The sequence below is a fragment of the Gymnodraco acuticeps genome, unplaced genomic scaffold, assembly GCF_902827175.1.
Source record: "Gymnodraco acuticeps unplaced genomic scaffold, fGymAcu1.1, whole genome shotgun sequence".
Classification (NCBI taxonomy): Eukaryota; Metazoa; Chordata; class Actinopteri; order Perciformes; family Bathydraconidae; genus Gymnodraco; species Gymnodraco acuticeps.
In genome coordinates, this window is record NW_022989799.1 from 2,297,274 (window position 1) to 2,308,930 (window position 11,657).

The 11,657-nt window shown below is 44.1% G+C and overlaps 1 protein-coding gene and 1 long non-coding RNA gene across 3 annotated transcripts; one reads left to right on the forward strand and one right to left on the reverse strand.

Annotated features, from left to right (window-relative positions):
• The first annotated feature begins 2,267 nt into the window (after positions 1-2,267).
• On the forward strand, positions 2,268-5,246 carry LOC117550283. The gene is made up of 3 exons (XR_004569602.1): positions 2,268-2,413; positions 2,535-2,580; positions 5,108-5,246. It is a non-coding gene; the product is annotated as an uncharacterized LOC117550283 (long non-coding RNA).
• LOC117550268 lies at positions 3,622-6,029 on the reverse strand. 2 transcript variants are annotated; one of them, XM_034222658.1, is made up of 5 exons: positions 5,439-6,029; positions 5,092-5,331; positions 4,780-5,018; positions 4,577-4,706; positions 3,622-4,522 (listed from the first exon to the last, which is right to left on the reverse strand). In XM_034222658.1, the coding sequence occupies exons 1-5, from the start codon at positions 5,524-5,526 to the stop codon at positions 4,017-4,019; spliced, it is 1,203 nt and encodes a 400-aa protein (XP_034078549.1). In that variant the 5' UTR covers positions 5,527-6,029; the 3' UTR covers positions 3,622-4,016. The 2 variants fall into 2 exon arrangements, with proteins under 2 accessions (XP_034078549.1, XP_034078540.1); XM_034222649.1 differs by having other exon boundaries at positions 3,623-4,706.
• Between the last annotated feature and the right edge of the window lie 5,628 nt (positions 6,030-11,657).

Here is an 11,657-nt window from a genome sequence, read left to right on the forward strand (position 1 = left end):
AATGCTTTGACAAGTCTGCAGACAGACGGCAGGTGAAAAACCCTTTTAAAATGCGTGTTTTCTAAATGGAGCTTGGCTAAGCTAACGTTATATATGCTCCGACCGTCCACACTCACAACAACGGCCTATACAGACATAAATAAACCAGCGACTGTATTCACCATGACACAGGCAGTCTGTGGTTTGTACTTGTTTAACCTTTGTCTAGTTTCTGAACAGATATGAAGAGCTGTGAGCTCTGAGTGCTAAGAGCTAACGGCTGTGTTGTTATGCTATGTTAGCTTTGCCTAGCATGGCTAGCTTGAAGGTACTTGTCATATGTAACTTCGTGCACTCATGCTTTTTAATTTTTTCGGACAAATGCTTCATATCGTTTACCCCCGTCACAGTCCACAGGCACATCGTATCTGTCCCCGGCTGTTTGAAGAGCAAGCATGGGAAACAAAAGACAGCATTTACCTCTTTGCATCAGGTTTGCATCCAGCTAGCCATGCCTTTCTGGTGTACCAGCTACGTGAGAAGCCTCGTTGATACGTTTTGTCTTTTTCCCGAGCTTGCTGCGATATATACAAATCGGGTTGGTCCGGTCCAAAGTCTTTAAGCAACAGTTTATCTCCCAAACTTCTCATTTCGAAAGGATTGGAGAGTAGCTCTTGCACGGAATTGGGTGCGGACCGAGGTCCGGCGACTCCACCTGCACACGAAGCCATTCTCATCCAATTACTGCGTCACCTTGGTCACTCACGAGTCTAAAAAACAACTCACGTCAACGCACGTAAGCAACGTGGGCGCCAACGTGAGCGCCCTCGTGACCAAAATATTTGACGGCGCTGATTGGCTGAAATTATGTTTCGGCGGCACAGTTTACTATTGAGACTTTTGCAACGTGCTGGTTGCTGCTGTTTGGCTCGGGGGCTCCGCCCGGTAATGATAAACTAATGCCATGGGCAACGCCAGGCAGGAAACATGTGACTTATCAGTAACTTTAGACATCGTAGCACAATTTTAAACGAGTTTTTATTGTAGATTATACATTCTACTGATACCAATTGTATGATATTTACCTTGTTAATTAAAAATAAAAATATAAAATATATATATTTTTAAAATATATATTTTTTTAAATATATTTTTTTTAAATATTTTTTTAAATATTTTTTTTTGTATGTGGGAAGAGGTGGGGTGGCGCCCCTATGGGCCGGCCGCCACTGGCCACAACGCACAGACATATCCAGGACATGGGCTACAACTGTCGCATTCTTCGTGTCAAGTCACTCCTGAGACAACGTCAGAAGTGTCTTACCTGGGCTAAGGAGAAAAATAAATGGTCTATTGCTCAGTGGTCCAAAGTCCTCTTTTCAGATGCAAGTACATTTTGCATTTCATTTGGAAATCAATGTCCCAGAGTCTGGAGGAAGAGTGGAGAGGCACACAATCCAAGTTGCTTGAACTCCAGTGTGAAGTTTCCACAGTCAGTGATGATTTGGGGAGCCATGTCATCTGCTGGTGTTGGTCCACTGTGTTTTCTCAAGTCCAAAGTCGGGACCCCCTTGAAAACGAGATGGTGCATCTCAAGGGGTTTATCCCAATCAATAAAAATGTCTATATATATGCAGCCGTCTACCAGGAAATGTTAGAGCACTTCATGCTTCCTCTTCTGACAAGCTTTATGGAGATGCTGATTTCATTTTTCAGCAGGACTTGGCACCATGCCCACACTGCCAAAAGTACTAAGACCTGGTTTAGTGACCATGAAATTACTGCGCTTGATTGGCCAGCAAACTGGCCTGACCTGAACCCTATAGAGCAGTGGTTCTCAACCTGTGGTGCGCGTACCACTGGTGGTACGCCAGCTCCCGCTAGTGCAGTGGTTCTCAAACTTTTTCTGTCAGGCCCCCCCTTTGGACAAAAAAAAAAGTCGGGCCCCCCCAACACAAATAGTCAGGCTCAGTGGCGACGCCAGAGATTTATTTTGGGGGTGCTGTGGGGTAGCTTGACGTTTCATAGAGGGTGCTCAAACATTTAGGGTTTCCCATTAATGTACCGGTCGCTACAGTGGAATTTTCTACTGCAACACTCCCCACGCATATACACAGTGTACCCGCGACTGTCACAATGAAGGCTCGATAATCAGCTCACGGCTGCATATAGGTGTAAGCAGGGGTAAAGTGCTATTTTTATAGGTGGTGTGTGGACCTCACATAGGGGGGTCCGGGGGCAAGCTCCCCCGGGAAGATTTACATAAACATAAAGAATGTTGAATAGGTCTAATGATTTATGGTCATCATTTGCTCCTGTGTCTGCCTTCCTTAGATCCGTTCCAAAGGTCCAACAATTTGTGGAAGAAGTGGTCCCACAGTACAGTCCTTCAGACTTCAAAAGTCATTTCCGATTGTCCAGGGGACATGTGGAAGTATGTGTGTGTATATATATATATATATATATATATATATATATATATATATAAATAACATCAAATATGTATTATCTGGACTGGTGATATTAAAAGCCATTTATTCCTTTCTACCAAACAGGATGTGATGACGACTATTGGCCCGTTCTACTGGAACAGACAGCACAGTAAAGTGCCGCTTCAAAACAGTGTCCTTGCCTGTCTGTGGACTCTATCAAACCAGGAGTCCTATAGGGGGGTTGCTGATCGTTACAATATCACCAAATCCACTGTCTGCCTGCATCTCCATGAATTCTGTAGTCTTGTCACCACCTATTTGTCTCACCCACATTTCCTGGCCCACAGGGCAAAGCCCTACATAATTCTGAGTTAGGATTTCGTGCAGCAGGATTTCCCAACACTGTTTGTGCGGTAGATGGATGCCACATTCCTATTGTGAAACCACACTGTGAGAACCCAGTAGCATACATCAACAGAAAACAGTTTTATTCTTCTGTGCTTACTGGGTTCTGTGACAGTAAACGGAGATTCTGTCATGTTAATGTGGGCCACCCTGGTAGCTGGCATGATGCACGGGCATTCCGGTTGTCTGCTGTTGGGAGGCTGCTTGATGAAGATCCCCAGTCCCTGGTGCCTGAGGGAATGCACATCATTGGGGACTCTGCCTACCCACTATTGCCTCAGCTTATGAGGCCATACAGGGACAATGGCCATTTAACTGCTCGGCAGCGTCGTTTCAATCAAATTAAATGTTGCACGCGTGGTCATTGAGCATACCTTTGGCCTACTGAAAACGAAGTTCAGGAGGCTCAAATGTTTGTACATGAAAAACATTGCAAACATTAGCACAGCAGTCACTGCCTGTTGCATACTTCACAACATGTGCTTGGAGGAAGGGGAAGCAATTGAAGTTGATGAGCAGGTTGAAGCAGCAGATAACAGGGCACCGCATCCCCAGAACCAAGATGCAATGTTGCACAGAAATCAGATTTGTGACCTTTTTTAAAGAGCTCACACACACACACACACACACACACACACACCACACACACACACACACACACACACACACACACACACACACACACACACACACACACACACACACCACCCCCCCCCCACCCCCCCCAAATAACCACTGTCATATTCTTTGTGGAAGACATTTGTTTTTTATTTCCTTTCCTTTTATGCCCACAGTATTGAGTATGTAAGTCGCTTTGGATTAAAGCGCCTAACAAGTAACATGTAATGTCATCCAAAATGATTGGGCAAGTACAAAATAAATGCATATATATGAAAACTAGATATGGTCATTTTCTGCACATGTCAATAGCAGTTGACTATCTTCTTTGAAAATGAAATAACTATATATACATATGTACACATGTACTTGGCAAATAAATAATAATTGCATATAAACATTGTGAACACTTAGTGTATACAAATACAAATATTACAAGGCAATTGCCAGGGATGAAATAATAACTCAACTGCATAACGAGGAAAATAAATAACTAATCTAAACAATATTACTTCCATAAACAAACTGAGGTGGTGTTCTTTATAAACAAATTAATTCAGGGAATACCCAGTGTGGGGGAAATTATGGCATATTGGGCTTGTCCTGCAAAAGCTCAATGATGCGCTCTTGTTGGCTCCCAATGGACTTTAACTGGGAAACAACTTCTCCCATCGCAGTCAACATTTTAGCTTCAAACCTCCTCCTATTTCTCTCCTTCAGCCTTCTCCGGCGCTCCTGTTCTGGCCGCACCAGTGTCTCCAGTGCACTGGTCCTCCTCTCCGAGTGGGCCTCATACAGGTCGTAGAAGGAGGGATGGGAGACTCGAGACCGGATTGATCTCGGCTGAGTGGTGGGCAGGGTCATGGAGGGACCAGGCTGGCCCTCAGAGGCACACGGCAGTGTGGTGGGCAGGGTCATGGAGGGACCAGGCTGGCCCTCAGAGGCACACGGCAGTGTGGTGGGCAGGGTCATGGAGGGACCAGGCTGGGCCTCAGAGGCACACGGCAGTGTGGTGGGCAGGGTCATGGAGGGACCAGGCTGGGCCTCAGAGGCACACGGCAGTGTGGTGGGCAGGGTCATGGAGGGACCAGGCTGGGCCTCAGAGGCACACGGCAGTGTGGTGGGCAGGGTCATGGAGGGACCAGGCTGGGCCTCAGAGGCACACGGCAGTGTGGTGGATGGTTGTGAGGCAGTGGGTAATAGAGGGGTGGAAACAAGAGTGCCTGGAGGTGCGCTCCCAACACCGCACCTCCCAAACAGGTTGTCCATTATCTGTGGAATTGCAGAATTGTTAAAATGGAAATGTTGCTTTTACCAACTAGATGTGCAAGAACAAACTTCTTACCCCATAATATTCCCACGTTATGTTCCCCTCTCCTGTTGAGGTACAACGGTCCTTGGCCCTTTTGTAGGTGGTCAAAAGGTTATTGAGTTTTTTCCGGATTTTGTCTGAGGAGAAACTGTATCCCTCCTTGCTGAACTGCCGTTGTAGAATTTTGTAAAAACCGGGTTTGGAGTGATAGTACACCTGTTGGTGTGTTTTTGTCAGGTCCAAAAGCAGCAGTATGGTGTTGTGTGTGAAATCTGTTAAGACACAAGTGTTAGTAACTCAAACAAATAGCATTTGCTGTTTAGATCCTCATTTTAGTTACTGTACCTTGTGTTGCCTCAAGGTGTTCTGACCGGCTGGAGGGGGATGCCAGGTGAGGAGTGCCAGCTTGGGATCTAGCAGGCCTTACAGGAGCAGGCCTTACAGGAGCAGGCCTTTCATCAGGAGCAGGCCTTTCGTCAGGAGCAGGTCTTTCATCAGGAGCAGGCCTTTCGTCAGGAGCAGGTCTTTCATCAGGAGCAGGCCTTTCAGGAGCATGCCTAGCATCTGAAGACAGATCTAAAGGGACTGTGATTGAGAGAAAATTAAATATTTGTTTACAATAAACATGAATATGTCATTTGTTTGATTTGCATTAAAAGACAATACCATTTTTGATTTAAATGATAGATTACCTTGTGCATTTGTTGCAGCCCTTGCTTGCTGCATAAGTGCAGCTGCTAAACTGTTATCTGAAAAATAATTTACATCATTTAAAATCATATCCAGATTGTTGGAATGCAATTTAGTTGTTTACTCACCATTTTGTAGTCTTTGGGAAATGTCTTGTGAGACTCTTACAGTGATGTCTCCCTGTTCGTCACACAGTGTAAGCACCACAAATTCCATTTTACCCACTGTAGACAAAGGTGATCTCCATTGCTTTATATAGGTTTGTTAATTCAGTCATGATGATGAACCACACCAGTGACTGGGTTCCATAATTAGAAATGCTCCTCCCTCTTAATGTTTGCAAAACTGATAGGTGGACAGGCTACAAATGATCAGTCCCTTCAGATCCGCACACATGAAGCTTAATGAGCATGAATTGAACAGACCTGCTGCTGTGTTAATTCTTTAGCTGCCACTTTAAGCTTTATGATGTGTACAACATGGATGTAATTTGATTTAATCTTGCCATTTTAAATGATGTATTCAATAAATAAGGTTAAACCAAATCATTACATTACAATAGATTTTATTTTAATGATTTGGTTTAACTTAAAGAGAAACGTTATTGTTATTGCACATATTACAGGTACTGAGAAAACGAAATGCAGTTTAGCTTCTAACCAAGTGCAACAAGCAGTGAAGTGGAAAGTAATGTACACAATCTACAGAATAACATATAGAATGAATTGAATGATGAATAAACAGTGGGGTATGAATACACTAGATATCAGCCTGTGAGCAGTATGAACAGTGTGTATGAATATGCTAAGATAAAGTATGAAAACGGTAAGCAGTATAGTATAAAATATATGGATATTAATTTCATGATGATAAACATTGTGGAACAATGATGAAAAATGGGAATGGATGTGGCGACGTAAAACTGACACAAAACAACAACAAACTTTTGCCAGCCAATTGGAGAGTTTCATCAGCAGCACGTGGTAAAAACCACCAATGAGCGCTCAGCTCGAGATACCAGCGAGCCGTTTCCCATCAAGCATTTCGCTTCCGCAGCCCGTGGAGAGCAACTGCGCCAACTCGCAACTGCGCCAACTCGCCTCGCCTCGCCCGTCCACACAGCGGCGTGCGTTGAAGCTTCTAACGCTTCTGCCCATTCACTTTGAATGGGGTGACGTCACTTTTAGCCGAACTGCATTTTGGGAAGCGACGTGGAGCGTTGCTGGCGTAGCTGGCGTCAAAAGTTGAGCAATGTTCAACTTTTGACGCCTCGACGGAGGCGTCAGCCAATGAAATCCCGTTTATTCAAATCTGCCAGTACAATCGCTAGCCAATCAAACCGCGTGTATGCTGGGAGAGACTACGCAGGTCATTTCCTCATATTCAAAAAAATTGAGGGAAAATTCATTGTAGCGGTAGTGAATCACCCGGTGCTGTATGATCAGTCTCTGTTCATCTACCGGGATACAAACCGGAGGAGCGAGGCATGGAGGGAGGTGGCAGAGACAGTGGGTGAAACTGGTAGGTTTTCGCCTGTTTGGGGATTTTATATCCAGTTTACTTCGTTTTAACATTGCTATTGCTTTGTATGTCGGGGGCGGGAGATTCATGTGATTGGTTGTTGGTCGTGTTGCTCGCAAAAAATCCCCAAGCTTCAGATACGCCCACCTCCAAGCGTCAACGCACGCTGCTGTGTGGACGCTCTGTCAAGGCTGCGGGCGTCTTTGTCCCGCGAAATTTCAAAGTCTCATGGAGGCGAGCCTCCAGAGCAAGTCGGACAAAATGACTAACCATCATGCAACGCACTAGCAAGACGTTGATCGCAACTGCGCAGGTCTGCGCAGGTCTTGCTTGTCTCAAACAAGCCTGATGTGTGTGTGCATATGTAGCCGGCGCTACTGTTTCTGGATTAGCTGTCAGATCATTTCTTCACGTGGCTGGGCCGCCACTGCCCCTTTAAGACACACCCCCCCTTCTTTAGTCAGCTGGCCCTTCCATATAAGGAAAACGCGCAGCTGTAGTAGTTCAGCATCTCCCGCCACACTTTAAATGCCCACTCACTCCTCACCCAAATCAGCTGTGACTATTACGAGTGTTCTTGTTCCAGTTATCATTGTCTGGCTGATAGGCGTGTATTCCCCCTATACGAGCGAGGTATGTGAAGCTGCTGTTAGGACTTGTAACATTCAGTGTAGGCCTACCACTAAATTGTTAAAATGTGGCCTGTAAACGCCAGGCTTCTTGACAGCCCCAGCAGAGGGTGTGTAGAGAATCACCGTTGCAGAGGTGTCCAGTGAGGTGATAATTGAGTGAATGCGTTTGCATCAGAGGTAGGAGATTAATTGTATGTATATATGTACATGTGGTTTGCTGGGCACTTTGCATGCAGATATGGGTGATTTGCAGTGAGTGTTGATCGAATACAGCTACACGTGGTGATATTGTGGTTTTGGGGAAACCCTCAGCAGTTGGCCAGAAGAATCACTTTTTAACTATTTAACTATCACTATATGTGTGATATTGTAATTATTCTCTCCTTGTCAGAGCCAGCCTTCAATCGTGGGACTTAGGTGTGTCGACTGGGAAAGCTGAATAAGTTGTAATCTGCATTTTATATTACTGAACTTTTACTTGATTATTTATATAATAAACGTTTGTAAACATTTTAACTTGAGGCCGCGTCCCTGTCCATCCATTTATTCTTATCTGCGTGACTTGTCCTAAGGGCTCGTATTGGGGAACCCAGGTTAGCGTTAAGTATCCTAACCCCCTTTTATTATTGCAGTCCCCCCCTCCCCGGTGGGGCAGGTCACACATAGTTGAACCTTTTCATATTTAAGTTTGTAGCAAGTAGAGGGCTGCTTGTGTGTGTGTCATGGGCGTCACAGCCATTATATGAGGGTGGGACAAGTCCCTCCCACCTTTTAAAATGATTAGTTTAGACCCCCCCCCCCTTTACCATGTGGAAAGTCTGTGAATCGGTCTATCCACTCGCCGCTCTTGTAGCGTTGTGTCAGTGCTTCGTTATCAAATCCATTCCACTTGCTTATTCTGAGAATGCCATAATCAATGAAATTCCGTACCATGTTTTCACTGCTACTTTGTACCAAGGCTGATTTTCTTAGCTGTACACATGCTGCATTTTTTGCGTAGCTGTGTCTTTAGTTGTAAGCCAAGTGGCGATCTGTTCATCTGTCATATCATACAATAAAGCAGTGGCGGCCGGCCCATAGTGGCGCTAGGTGCGCCGCCCCACCTCTTCCCACATTAAAAATAAAAATAAAAATTTACATTTTTTTAATGAACAAGGTAAATATTATATAGTTGGTATCAGTAAAATGTATAATCTACAATAAAATCTCGTTTAAAATTGTTTTACGATGTCTAAAGTTACTGATCAGTCACATGTTTCCTGCCTGGCCGCAGCGTGTAGCATTACCCTCTCTCGTCTGGGCGCTAAGAGAGGAGCCCTCAACCAGTGCAGCAGCAGCTGACTGTTGCTATCTGTAAACTATGCCTCCGAAACATAATTTCATTCAATCAGCGTCGTCAAATCTGATGATCACCGGGCGCCAATGTCAGCGCCCGGTGCAGGGTTATGGCTAGCAAGTCTTGTGTAAAACTCTCGCGAGAGTTTGCGAGTCCCGTGGCTGAATGTTTACGTTAGACAGGCAGCCTTTCAGTTACGATCGTTAACATCAGTGGGCCACAGCAAATGATGGTGAGAAGCTAAACTATCTATTAATGATGTCAATTACAGGGAGTGTGATTGTAACTGTGTGACTAGCTGGATGCAAACAGGTAAATGCTGTCTTTTGTTTCCCATGCTTGCTCTTCAAACAGCCGGGGACAGATACTATGTGCCTGTGATAAATAAACACACACACACATATTATTGTATTGTTGAGTTTTGACAGCATCCATCAAACTAGATTTTTTGCCTTAATGGTCTGTTTTCTAATATGTCTGTGTTTCTGAACCACGTCTGTGTCTGCATATAATGCTCGTATTTAGTCTCCTGATTTTAAATGGGAATTCAATCATTTGAGTGTTCCCAAAGAACCGGTGTTCTGCAGTTTGTGTGGGCCTACTGTACTGTTGCACAGTTTACTGTAGAACTATGTCCAGGACAAGGTATTTGGAAGTTTTGGAAGATTCATAGCTAACCACACTGAAGATTATGGAGGTATTGATCAGTCTTCTCATATCTCTAACATCACCAGAAGTCATTTTGTGTGAGCGAGCGAGAGTGAGCGACAGAGCGCTAACGTACATAAGGAGTTGTTTCTACAACAAGGAGGAGGAGAGCTCTCTCCTGTCAGACAAATCGTATAACGTCAGCTCAGGGAGGTAAAGGACTCTGAGTGTTTAGATCGTTGACTTTAGTCCAAGTTATCTCATGTAAACAAGTATTTCCAAGGCACACCTTTTATATGATCATTATAAAAAACAAGAGAATAACAGGTTTGAAATAATTCCAACTCATACTATAGGACAGTAAAGCAAAAATACAGTTTAAAAGGGGAGTGATTAGTCAAATATGCATAAAGAAAAAGTAAGTCTGTTCTAAACAGTACTGTTTCACATGGGTGTTGTTGAGAGATGTATCCATAGATGTAGTCCCTAACTTTGCTCTTAAAGTGCACCAGATAGATCCATTTAACTTTAACATTTAAAAACAAATCTTCCTGGGGGAGCAAGCCCCCGGACCCCCAAGAGGAGGTGAGATCCACCACCTGCCCACACCCCCCGTGAAATTGTCCTACCCACATTGAGGATGCTTCCTACGCCCATGGCTTGTGTGTGTGTGTGTGTGTGCGTTAGTTTTAAAGACCCCATAGAGCTCAGTTTATAACTCGAACCCTGCTCAAGAAGAAGGCATTTGCGCAAAGAAGGCTGTGACCGAGGTCAAGAGCTGAAAAAGCACACACTTGTCCTTAATTGTTATCTTTTTACTTTGCCACCACAGCAATGGCAATAGCAAACATCAGCAGACTGAAGATGAGCTATTAGCCCTTAGGCTCATCTGTATATACATATATAGACATAAAACCATACAGACATATATAAAATACCCCATAGATTATCTATAGTATAGAGAATATATGGGGTATTGTCAAAGGAAGATGAGAGCCACGGGACCCAACAATGCAGACGAGCTGAAGGCCGCTATCAAAGCAACCTGTGCTTCCATAACACCTCAGCAGTGCCACAGGCTGATCACCTCCATGCCACGCCGCATTGATGCAGTAATTCCTGCAAAAGGAGGCCCAACCAAGTACTGAGTGCAAACACATGAACATACTTTTCAGAAGGCCAACATTTCTGCATTAAAAATCTTTTTTTTAAATTAGTTTTATGTAATATTCTAATTTTCTGAGATACTGATTTTTGGGTTTTCATTAGCTGTAAGCCGTAATCATCAGGATTAAAAACAAATAAAGCTTTTCAATATTTCTCTTTGTGTGTAATGAATCCATATAATATGAGTTTCACTTTTAGAATTGAACTAATGAAATAAATGAACTTTTCCACGATATTCTAATTTATTGAGATGCACCTGTATTGCAGTTATTAACGGCTTGCACACACATGACATAAAATAAATAAGTAAAACAAACTAATTTAAATACAGTTTCATATATTACAGAGATTCACATATTTGCTAATTACACAATTAGTTTTGATTAGCTTCAATATTGTTTGAATTCTTCGGTTTGAAGTCAGCCCATCTGTTACCATGAATCTGAAAGTTCCCCAAAAATAAGATCTAACTGTACAACAACAAATTACTTCTATCACCTTTGGTTTGGAGGATGTAAAGATGTCTCTCTCTGGGATTGTAACGGGTGCAGCGGGAGGCTCGGAGACTTTGTTGTCATCTGTGTCCGCAGCGCGCACAAGAAGCGCACGTGAAGTGGACGCGTGGCATCAGCGCGAGGGCAGCGGTGATGCGCGAGCCGCCTATATAAGAGCTCCATAATGCCGCTGATCGGTCCTTCATGCACTTGCTGACTGACACCGCCTCTTGAAACACCGTCACTCCGCCTTCACACACAGACACGCTTCCCAACAGCTCAACGCAGGACTTCTCTCACTCGTGCTCCAATGTGTGCAACTCTAAAACGTTGTCGAAGAAGAGTCCCAGGGCGCGCGTGATGCTCCACAGCAGCGAGTTTAACGCAGACTACTGCGACTCCACATGAAGTTGTGAGGAAAAA